Source organism: Cherax quadricarinatus, chromosome 18 (assembly GCF_038502225.1).
Source record: "Cherax quadricarinatus isolate ZL_2023a chromosome 18, ASM3850222v1, whole genome shotgun sequence".
In the NCBI taxonomy this organism is placed as follows: Eukaryota; Metazoa; Arthropoda; class Malacostraca; order Decapoda; family Parastacidae; genus Cherax; species Cherax quadricarinatus.
Window position 1 is genome coordinate 39,164,457 of NC_091309.1, and position 12,418 is coordinate 39,176,874.

The 12,418-nt window shown below is 40.4% G+C and overlaps 1 protein-coding gene across 2 annotated transcripts in view; it reads right to left on the reverse strand.

The window, feature by feature from the left end:
* LOC128689497 (immunoglobulin domain-containing protein oig-4) overlaps positions 1-12,418 on the reverse strand; it is a 51,321-nt gene that overhangs the window by 12,191 nt on the left and 26,712 nt on the right. For both annotated transcript variants that reach the window (XM_053777859.2, XM_053777858.2), the window contains exon 3: positions 9,462-9,611. In XM_053777859.2, coding sequence (XP_053633834.1) covers positions 9,462-9,611 — 150 coding nt within the window. The remainder of the gene's footprint in view (positions 1-9,461; positions 9,612-12,418) is intronic.

Genomic DNA, 12,418 nt, shown 5'->3' on the forward strand with positions numbered 1-12,418 from the left:
GCGTACCCACGGCGTGAGCCGGGGCAGCAGCCAGTCTGGCATTGTTTACCAGTGAGCGAAGGTCCCCTCACGTGCTCCAGCGAAATATTTCATAATATTCCATTTATTTTAGTGCTTGCAAGTACTAAATAAATGAATTTGGTAGGGTGTGCAAAAGAAGAAAATTAAAGGTGAATACAGGAAAGAGTAAGGTTATGAGGATAACAAAAAGATTAGGTGATGAAAGATTGAATATCAGATTGGAGGGAGAGAGTATGGAGGAGGTGAATGTATTCAGAATTTTGGGAGTGGACGTGTCAGCGGATGGGTCTATGAAAGATGAGGTGAATCATAGAATTGATGAGGGGAAAAGAGTGAGTGGTGCACTTAGGAGTCTGTGGAGACAAAGAACTTTGTCCTTGGAGGCAAAGAGGGGAATGTATGAGAGTATAGTTTTACCAACGCTCTTATATGGGTGTGAAGCATGGGTGGTGAATGTTGCAGCGAGGAGAAGGCTGGAGGCAGTGGAGATGTCATGTCTGAGGGCAATGTGTGGTGTGAATATAATGCAGAGAATTCGTAGTTTGGAAGTTAGGAGGAGGTGCGGGATTACCAAAACTGTTGTCCTGAGGGCTGAGGAAGGGTTGTTGAGGTGGTTCGGACATGTAGAGAGAATGGAGCGAAACAGAATGACTTCAAGAGTGTATCAGTCTGTAGTGGAAGGAAGGCGGGGTAGGGGTCGGCCTAGGAAAGGTTGGAGAGAGGGGGTAAAGGAGGTTTTGTGTGCAAGGGGCTTGGACTTCCAACAGGCATGCGTGAGCGTGTTTGATAGGAGTGAATGGAGACAAATGGTTTTTAATACTTGACGTGCTGTTGGAGTGTGAGCGAAGTAACATTTATGAAGGGGTTCAGGGAAACTGGCAGGCCGGACTTGAGTCCTGGAGATGGGAAGTACAGTGCCTGCACTCTGAAGGAGGGGTGTTAATGTTGCAGTTTAAAAACTGTAGTGTAAAGCACCTTTCTGGCAAGACAGTGATGGAGTGAATGATGGTGAAAGTTTTTCTTTTTCGGGCCACCCTGCCTTGGTGGGAATTGGCCAGTGTGATAATAAAAAATAATAAGTACTAAATAAGCTACCATGGCTCCAAAGAAAGCTCCTAGTGCCAAGCCTGTGGTAAAGAAGGTGAGAAATACGATTGAATTTAAGAAAACCATCATTGAACAATATGAAAGTGGTACAAGTGTGGCCGAACTGTCCAGGATGTATAAGAAACCCTACACAACCTTATGTTCCATAGTGGCCAAGAAAAAGGAAATAAAGGATGCTGTTGTTGCAAAGGGGGTAACTATGCTGACAAAAATGAGATCACCAGTACTCTAAGAGGTTGAGAAGTTATTATTGGTGTGGATAAATGAGAAACAATTAGCAGGAGATACTCTTATGACTTCGATTATTTGTGAAAAGGCTAGGCAGTTGCATGAAGATTTGGTAAAGAAATTGCCTGCAAATAGTGGTGATGTGGGTGACTAAGTCCAGCAAAGGCTGGTTTGAGAGATTTAAGAACCGTACTGGCATACACAGTGTGGTGAGGCATGGTGAGGCTGCCAGTTCGGACCACAAGGCGGCTGAAAGATATGTGCATGAATTCCAGGAGTACATAGGGGCTGAAGGACTGAAACCTGAACAAGTGTTCAATTGTGATGAAACAGGCCTTTTGGAAGAAAATGCCAAAGAGGACCTTCATTACACAAGAGGAAAAGGCAATGCCAGGACACAAGCCTATGAAAGACAGGCTGACGCTAATGTTCTGTGCTAATGCTAGTGGGGATCTCAAAGTGAAGCCATTACTAGTGTACCATTCTGAAAATCCCAGTGTGTTCAGGAAAAACAATGTTATGAAGAGTAAATTGTGTGTGTTTTGGAAATCTAATAGTAAGGCATGGGTCACGAGGGAAATTTTCGTTGAGTGGTTCAATGAAGTGTTTGGCCCTAGTGTGAAGGAGTATCTCCTGGAAAAGAAATTGGATCTCAAGTGCCTGTTAGTAATGGACAATGCACCTGCTCATCCTCCAAACTTGGGTGACCTAATTTTCGAGGAGTTTGGGTTCATCACAGTAAAGTTCTTGCCCCCGAATACCACTCCTCTCCTCCAGCCCATGGACCAGCAGGTCATTGCAAACTTTAAAAAACTCTACACAAAAGCAATGTTTCACAGGTGCTTGACTTGACCACAGACACTCACTTGACCCTAAGAGAATTTTGGAGAGAACACTTCAGCATCCTCCATTGCATAACCCTTTTAGGTATGGCTTGGGAGGGAATGACTACCAGGACTTTGAACTCTGCCTGGAGAAAATTGTGGCCAGATTGTGTTGACAATAGGGATTTTGAAGGGTTTGGGACTGACCCTAATGAGCCTATGTCTGTTGTAAAATCAATTGTGGCACTGGGGAGTTCCATGGGGTTGGATGTGAGTTTGGAGGATGTGGAAGAATTGGTGGAAGACCACAACGAAGAGCTCACCACTGAGGAGCTGCAAGAGCTTCAGCAGGAAGAGCAACACATCGCAGCTCAGAATCTTGCTGCAGAGGAGGAAGAAGGTGCCTTCTTCAGAAATTAAAGAGATTTTTACTATGTGGGTTAAGATGGAAAGCTTTATGGAGAAACATCACCCTAACAAGGTTGTTGCAAGCCAGGTTGGCAACATGTACAGTGACAAAGTCTCGGGCCATTTTAGGGAAGTGTTAAAGAGACGCCAGAAACAGAGCTCTCTCCACAGTTATTTTGCGAGACAGGACTCCAGTGACTCAAGGCGGTCCTAGTGGCATTAAGAAACAGAAGAGAAGCAACCCCAGAAAAGCAATTGGTACCCGAGGTGTTGCTGGAAGGGGATTCCCCTTCCAAACTATAAACAATCCACTCTCCTCCTCCAGTCTCCCATACACTAAGAGGAGTCTCCAATGAAGGTAAGTGTTATGTTTCATTCATCATTTTCCATTGTATTGTTTATGTACTACATGTATATTTCATGTAAAAATTTTTTTTGTTTTAATACTTCTGGGTGTCAGGAACGGATTAATTGTATTTACATTATTTCTTATGGGGAAAATTGATTTGTAAATCGTAAATTTCGTTTATAGTAATGGCTCCAGGAATGGATTAATTACGAAAAACGAGGGACCACTGCACATGATAGAACATTAGTATTATAAAAGATTTGTGCATGTTTATTGTAATAAAAGTGGTAAACAATATTATGATAACTTTGATAGGAGTGAATGGAGACAAATGGTTTTTAATACTTGACGTGCTGTTGGAGTGTGAGCAAAGTAACATTTATGAAGGGGTTCAGGGAAACTGGCAGGCCGGACTTGAGTCCTGGAGATGGGAAGTACAGTGCCTGCACTCTGAAGGAGGGGTGTTAATGTTGCAGTTTAAAAACTGTAGTGTAAAGCACCCTTCTGGCAAGACAGTGATGGAGTGAATGATGGTGAAAGTTTTTCTTTTTCAGGCCACCCTGCCTTGGTGGGAATCGGCCATTGTGATAATTAAAAATAAAAAAAAACTTTAATGTGGTTATTGTGTTCAGTACAGTGAGTTTATATATATTCATTATATACAGTATTGGTCTCAGGCCCCAAATGTTAGTAGGAAAAGAAAAAACTTTAAAAAATGTAAAATAAAGTAATGTGCATATGTGGAAATCGTTGATGTTGCCGCTGCCCGGTCATTTTGGGTCAACTTCTCGGCACTGTATCTCGGTAAGTACTGATCAGAATTTTTTGTTTTATTACCTTCACAAAAATATACTCTAATTCTGTAAGAAAACATTTTTTTTTTCTTTTTCAAAATTTCTTGGACACTGGGGCACCCCTTCTAATTTTGGTCTTGGACCCTGAAAGGGTTAATGTAGGGCGACAGGTGAAAAGTGTTTATTTGTAGAAAGTCGTGTGGGAGGTATGGCATCCTGCTTGGCCACTCCCACCTACTACGACATTAAGCTCCCTAGAGCGATAAAATGCATATATAGTACACTCATTAATTACCTTAAAATATTTGTAGTCGTAATGTAGGGTAAGAGGTGAGTTTTATTTGTATAAAGTCAAGTTGGGAAGTATGGGTAGCCAGGAAGGGCAGCCCTCACCACCCCACCCACACAATGAACAAATCAGACAAACGTGTTTGGTTTTTGTCACTTTACATCGTGTACAAGTTGTCTCCATGTTGATACAGTAGAATAAATAAAGAGAAACACTCCCATTCTCATGTAACACCATTTTTAGAAGAAATGACACCCTGAGTGAAGGCATACGAAAGGAATAATTTTCTAGCTACCCCCAGTAATATTATAGTGACACATTTTCTCTGATGTTGGACTACAAGTTGCCTGGCTACCACAAGTCCTATGTGGTCTATGTGATCAGTGTGCGCAGTATAAAAAAAATCCTGCAGCACACAGTGCATAATGAGAAAAAAACAACAACCGTGTTTTTGGTTTAAAACAGCGAATTTGCAGTGTATTTTCGTATGCTATTTATGGTTGTATTCTAGTTTTCCTGGTCCCATTTTATAGAATGGAAGACATGTTACTGAAATTGAGATGATTTTGATTGGTTTCACTAAGAAAAGTACCTTGAAATTGAGCTCAAAGTAGCAGAAATGTTCGATTTTTGCCAAGTTCAAAAGTAAACAAATCATGCCATGCATCCAATACATGTCAACTGGTGAGTAATATTCTTTCACAAGTGCGCTGATATTATTTATACCATTTCTACACTAATGCAGTAGACTTCATAACAGTAAATCTTCTATTTTTTATGAGAATAAAAATTCGAAGTGGAAAGCTAAAGAAATGTAACAGAGGCCAGGGGACGTGACTAATGAACTGAGGAAATATTATTTTAGTGCCAGGAATGTCTGTCTTGCTTATTCTGGACCCTATTTGGAAATTGGCATCTTTTGAAATTTGTGTGAAATTGGCAAAATTGCCAGTTTCTGACAACTTTATTGGATAGTTGAAATCAGTAAATGGGTGGTTTCTTGTACTCATTCGATAGAAAAAATGACGTTTTAGCAAAATAGTTACGATTTTTGTTGACTGGTACATTGGAATTGGCCAAAAATAGGGCTGAAAGTGGGCGAAATCGCCGATGCATAAACACCGTCGAGACCACTAACTTTGTGAGAGCATGATTTCGTAAGTTTTCCATCAAATTTCTTACTTTTGGTGTCATTATGATCGGGAAAAGATCCTCTATCATTTCATAAGAGATTTTTTTTTTTTTTTTTTTTTTTCCGAAAAATTTCCGACCCCGAGAACAAGTTTAGGAGAGGGCCTGTGGACCCTGAAAGGGTTAATATGGCATCAATATGGCATCTTTAAGATTAATAAGACACTTAGTGATTTTAATGATTACCTGCGTGCCAGCACAGTGTGTAAGTTTACTTAGGTACAGGTACACATACGTATAATTATCAGTTATAATAATAATGTAGGTATGTAGTCCACCTGGGCTACATACCTACACCTACCTACATAGCTACACGATATTTAATGTGGCCCAGATCCATATTATTACCATTGACATACCATGTTCACCGAGTTTAATCGTTTCTAACAACTACCTTTTTTTTGCCATCATAAATGGAGAAGTAATAAATAATTCAAGCCAAGAATTGTAAACAAAAGCATTATGTATTAAGGGGAGTGACGTAATGTTTTCCCTCCACCCGGCAACACCACCTCCATAGCATATAAACAGTACAGTGGACCCCCGGTTAACGATTTTAATCCGTGCAAGAGGGCTCATCGTTATGCGAAATAATCGTTATGCGAATGAATTTTCCCCATAAGAAATAATGGAAATAAAATTAATCCGTGCAAGACGCCCAAAAGTATGAAAAAAATTTTTTTTTACCACATGAAATGTTAATTTTAATACACACAAACTGAAAAAGGCATGCACAATTAAATGACACTTACTTTTATTGAAGATCTGGTGATGATTGATGGGATGGGAGGAGGGGAGAGCATTATCTTCTTACTGTTTAGAAGGGGAATCCCCTTCCATTAGGACTTGAGGTAGCAAGTCCTTTTCTGGGGTTACTTCCCTTCTTCTTTTAATGCCACTAGGACCAGCTTGAGAGTCACTGGACCTCTGTCGCACAACAAATCTGTCCATAGAGCTCTGTACCTCCCGTTCCTTCAAGACTTTCCTAAAATGGGCCATAACATTGTCATTGAAATAGTCACCAGCACGGCTTGCAACAGCTGTGTCAGGGTGATTTTCATCTATAAAGGTTTGCAGTTCAACCCACTGTGCACACATTTCCTTAATCTTTGAAGTAGGCACAATGGATTCCACAACTGGCATAGGCTTCTCAGGGTTAGCCCCAAACCCTTCAAAATCTTTCTTAATTTCCATACTAATTCTCACCCTTTTTACCACAGGGTTGGCACTAGAAGCTTTCTTGGGGCCCATGGTCACTTATTTTCCAGAAACAGCACCGAAAACACTGTAATAATACGAAATATTCCGAGTGTATGCTTGGATGTTACCGCGGAGGCTGGCTGGTAAACAATGGGACGGCCGGCACATGTGAGGGCACATTGGACGCGTCTCGGACGAAAATCGGTAAGCGGGTTTTTAATCGGTATGCGCGGCAAAAATTTTGCGATAAAAGTAATCGGTATGCGGAAAAATCGCTATGTGATGCCATCGTTATGCGGGGGTCCACTGTATATGCTATGTAACGTGTTTCTTGTATAATTTTCAAGAAAATATCAGATGGATTAATGAAAATATCTATACTGACGTAAAATTAGACATATAATGTGCCCAAGAGTGATTATTATTACATAAGAGAGATGCTCATGGAAAATGTAAAGAAACGGGGTGGCCCGCGCCGTATTTGAAAAACCACTTGCCGTATAGAAAGTTTGTCATAATTTGAGATCGCTGTATTAACGGAATGCCGTAAGGTGGGGCTCTACTGTATAGGAAGAGGAAAGTGATGAGGACAAAAAAATTAGGTAACAAAAGACTAGATTTCAGATTGGAGGGAGAGTGTATGGAGGAGGCTAGTATTTTCAGATACAGTGTAACCTCAAATATCGAACTTTCTTTGGTCCAGAAGGCTGTTCGAGTGCCTTTACCGAATGAATTTATTCCCATGAGGAATAATGTAAATTAGATTAGTCCATTTCAGACCCTCAAAAATACACTTATAAAAGCACTTACAAAAATACACTTATATAATTGGTTGTGTTGGGAGCAGTTCGATTTTTGAGGTTCCACTGTATTTGAGAGTGGATGTGTCAGCAAATGGGTCTGTGAAAGATGAGGTGAATCATAGAATTGACAAGAAAAAAAAGGTGAGTGGTGCACTGAGGAGTCTGTGGAGACAAAGAACCTTATCCATGGAAGCAAAGAGGGGAATGTATGAGAGTATAGTTATAACAATGGTCTTATATGGGTGTGAAGCATGGGTGGTGAATGTTGCAACAAGGAGAAGGCTGGAGGCAGTGATGTCATGTCTGAGGGCAATATGTGTGAATATAATGCAGAGAATTCATAGTTTGGATATTAGGAGGGGTTGCAGGATTACCAAAACTATTATTCAGAGGGCTGAGGAGGGGGTTATCAAGGTGGTTTGGACATGTAGAGAGGGTGGAACGAAATAGAATGACTGAGTGTATAAATCTATAGTAGAGGGAAGGCAGGGTAGGGGTCAGCTAAGAAAGGTTAGAGGTATGAGGTAAAGGAGGTTTTGTGTGTGAGGGGCTTGGACTTACAGCAAGCATGCATGAGCATTTTGGATAGCAAATGGAGGCAAATGGTTTTTAGGACTTGACATGCTGTTGGAGTGTGAGCAGGGTAACATTTATGAAGGGATTCAGGGGAACTAGCAAGCCGTACTTGAGTCCTGGAGATGGGAAGTACAGTGCCTGCGCTCTGAAGGAGGGGTGTTAACGTTGAAGTTTTATAGCTAGTGTAAGCACGTCTTTGGCAAGACAATGGAGTGAATGATGAAAGTTTCTTTTTTTGGGCCACCCTGTCTTGGTAGGAAACTGCTGATGTGTAATTAATAATAAATTTCATGCCAGCTATATGCACTTCTTTCAGCTATGATCTGCTTTGCTTTTCTTCTTTTGTGGTCTCAAAGTCCATTTCAAGTTCTTCAGAGGTGTGACTCACTGCATCCCATCTTCCTCCACATTGAATGCTTGTTGTGTCACATCAGCAAATTTAGACGTCCCTGTCTAGGACAATGAACTTTCAGACCTGCAGATTTCACAGCCCAAGACCTGTCCATCTCTTGCATGGATGTGCCCTATTAAAGTTATTTTCTAGTCTTGTCTTGGAGCATTTAGGATTAATGGCAGCATCATTGGGTCACATTAGAGAACAACTTGTTGACAAAATGGACATTGTTGTTCTCCATCAAGCCAGTTTGGTTTTTCATTGACTAACTGTTGGGAAATGGTTCTCATGACTGTTTAACAGCAACATAATGCTTGCACATAGCTATCATATAGAGAGACTGTCGCTGAACTTGTCAGTTCCCATCGATAATGGGACACCTTTTGGACTGATTGTACTATTTATCAAAGAGCATGTTGAATTTATTTTGTCTGTTTTCTTTACAATGTCTGGACACACTCACTTTGCCAGCTTTTATATCAGAAAGAAATTCAGACATTAACTTCAACTAAAAATGATTTGTTGTACCAACTGTGACTCTCCCCTGTTAGCTCAGTTTCATTTGTCACATAACTTCCCTTTGCTTTGGTACTTTATGACCCATACAGGTTTGGTGCATTTTGTAATATAGTAATAGTATTTCATTCTGAAGAAGGGGTGGAGAAATTTGAGTTCAGAAGTGTGATGTCAGCGTGCTTCTGGCATGACAGTGGTTTCCTGTTTTTCAGGGTCACCCTACCTCTATAGGAGACAACCAGTGTATTAAAAACAAAAACAGAAAACAATAGTGTGAGATGAATCATAAATAACTGACCTTGCTAAACCAATTCCTTAAGCACTTGTAATAAAATGTAGGTTGCCACCTGGTGGACTCTGGTTCCAGCCCACATGCTGCTTTGTTTACCCAAGTTTACAGTAGTATGAAGTTATGAAACCTCAGTTTGTAAATGTGCCACAAAAAGGGCTACATATGACTGGCTATTCACAGCATTTGTTAGGAAATCTGGCTTTAGCATTTAGTCTGTTATTGTTAGGAGATATGATACCCTTTGAGGAGCTAAATTCTGACTTTTTTTTTTTTTTTTTTTTTACATCATAGTGCTTAATGCATTCAGAGTCAATTTAGTATTTCAGAATTTTTTAACCACCACCGTACTACATTACAGTACTATACCTAATATAATCTCTACACTATGTAAGTTACTGAAAGTATTTGATAAGAAATAGTAAAATCAGTTTGAGGAGCAACCTGTATGAAGCTTTTCGATTGCTCTCACCTGCATGTATCTATGAGCATAAAGTTCCACACCATCTTTAAACCAGGTTATTTGTGGCAGCGGAGAGCCTCTGGCAACACACAGAAACACTATCTTGTGACCCAGTACATATTGGTAGTTGAAGTGGGAGGATTTTGTAATTTTGGCACCCTGTAAAGTAATAATTGGCAGTGTAAAATATGTGGAAATGATGACACATGTATCATAGTTATAATATAAAAATTTTAAGGGTTTTCTGAGTTGCTAATAGAAAGCTTATCCCTAAAATCATGGCGATGGCAAATGAAGACTTTCAGGAGGATATTTGAAATGGGAAGTGCACAGACAGAAAGCTCAATCACCAGCATAGGCAATTTACAATACCCAATTGCTAGATAAAGTAAGGATGCAACTAGAGGATCTCTTACACAGGTTCTGGGGAAATTTCCTACATTATGAGGTAGAGATTGACTTAAGGTTGTCTCCTTGCTAGCCAGAAAAATGATTATTGGAGACATACTTATGAACATAGTCAAGGAAGTGACTGTCACGCTTTTGCTCATGTCTTGGACAATGAGAGAAAATCTCGCAAAATTGTCAGTGGGAACAGCAATTAAAGTTTATACAATCCACCATTATTAAACAACGTTGGACATGCAGGGCACAGTAAACTATTTAGTACCACAGAAGTAAGTCTAACCTAAGGGTGAAGATGGTGCGCCTCCTGGGATGAAAGAATTTAAGGCTTGAGATCATGGGACTCATGCAGGGCACTTGAACATTTGAAACATTGGCCAGAAGAAATATGTATTTTGTGAAGAATTTGCCGGTATTATGTTCCACTGGAATGGTAAAAATGGGAGGTAAATATATACCAGTAGTGTCTCAGTGATAACTAGTGTATGTGAATGAGCTGGGATGTTAAGACGCATGACTTTGGTGACATTCTTAGAGTGGTCAGTATGGAAATCTCCATATGGCAAAGGTTCTTCCAGGTTGTACTTGCAATGTGCACAGTGCCTTGGCTATGAACTAGATGATCTCAATAAGTGGAAAATATGAGACTCTCAGAAGAAAACCAATGAATTTGCCAAATGTTAGTTTTGAAAAGATTGCCTATAAACATTTGCAACAGTATGTAGTGATAAATAATAATAATAATAATAATAATAATAATAATAATAATAATAATAAATCTTTATTTCTACAGTACATCAGTGACATACTACTGTATAGAAAGCCCATTGTTATGCAGAGCATTTCAGGAAAATTAGGTCAGTTTTGTCTCCAGGATGTGACCCACACCAATCGAAAAACACCCAAGTACCTATTTTACTGATAGGTGAACATGGACAGAAATTGTCTTAAGGAAACGTGTCCTAATGTTTCCACCCATAATGGGGGTCAATCCCTGGACCTCAGTGTGAAAGCCGAGTGAGCTAGCGTTCAAGCTACAGGGCATCAACCATACAATTTTGATCAAACTAGTCTCATTTCAAATACTAATGAACATTTTTGTATGAAGTAACACAATTTTTGCTCACTGTGCACTTTTTCACTCACTGGCGAGTTTGTTGATTTTCTTCTCAGTGTCTTGTATATTGTTTGGAGGCAGTAGGGTGGTTGGCACAACCCATGCTTCACTTGGAATTAACCCAGGGTCCAGTACAGAAGCTTGTATATTAACAAAGTTTAACTCATAAAGGTTAAAACACTGGCACTTAAGTCCATCTGGATCAGTCAGGCTGTGGACATGTGGACCAGTGAGCTGCTTGCAGCAGTAGTCTGGTTGGCCAAGTAAGCACCAGCCAAACCTGGCCCAGGGCGGTGGTGCAGGAGTATGAAAACTCTTGAAACTCATTGAAGGTATATGGAAAGAGGCCTGTGACTGGGTTTGCTCATAATGGTGATAAAAATACCTCCTTGGCCATGCTCCTTGAAGGTGAGAACCAAGGTCAGAGAGGTTGTTTTAGTGCTAGGAGACAGCAATTCATGCATAACTTGTAAATACGCACCAAGACTTCTGCCACTGGAGGAGTTGGGGCAACACCAACAAAAAGTGGGACACTGAATCTGTCTCGTATGCCAAGGGTTCTGGGAAGAGGGACACCAAGACTTAATGGAAACTTGACACTTTTGTGGAGAATGTACACATTGTGTTTCCCCAACAATTTACAAGGAAGTGAAAGATGTGCCATCCCAGAAGGTGCCAGGCTGGAGATCTGCTATGATGTTCAGGAATGAAGGAGTTTAGTATGCAGAACAAATAAATTAGATGTGGCTCTATGAAAAGTAAAATTCTGATAGAAGAAGTGTTGAGATGGCTTTGCCATTTAAAAAGGATAAAGCTAGATAGATTAACCAAGAGGGTATATCTTTGATATACCTTTGATGAGTTTCGCGAGTCTTACTACTCCTGGAGCCTGGCCATGGGCCAGGCTCGTCTGGTGCTAGCCTGGTTAACCAGGTTGTTGCTGCTGGAAGCCTGCTGCCCCACATATCCATCACAGCCTGGTTGATCTGGCACCTGGTGAAGACACCTGACCAGTTTCTTCTTGAAGACTTCTACACTTGTCCTAGCCAGTAATTTAGGGAGTGCAAGTTTGTTTCACAGACATGGCCAAAGTCGTGTCTGTTAAAGGAAATCCTTACTGGACTTGTTATATGAGTGACTTAGTTCTCTGTGACCTTAAAGGAGACCAGAGGTTATCCTGCAGCTGTCATGTACATTTTTTTTTTTTTTTTTTTAATCATTGACCATGGTTGTCTTTTCTCCCTGACTTATGAGAATCTGGCACTCTTCTCCCTCCTGTAATAAGCCATGTGGAAATCCATCCAAATTACTTCCATTACACCTTCCCGGGTGTCTCACTAATCTTGAGGATCCATCACCTGTTGTGACATCTTCCTGGGCCACAAAAATTTCATCTGTCTGGTAGTCATTATGGAACACACCTGCCATGTATTTGCTATCAATT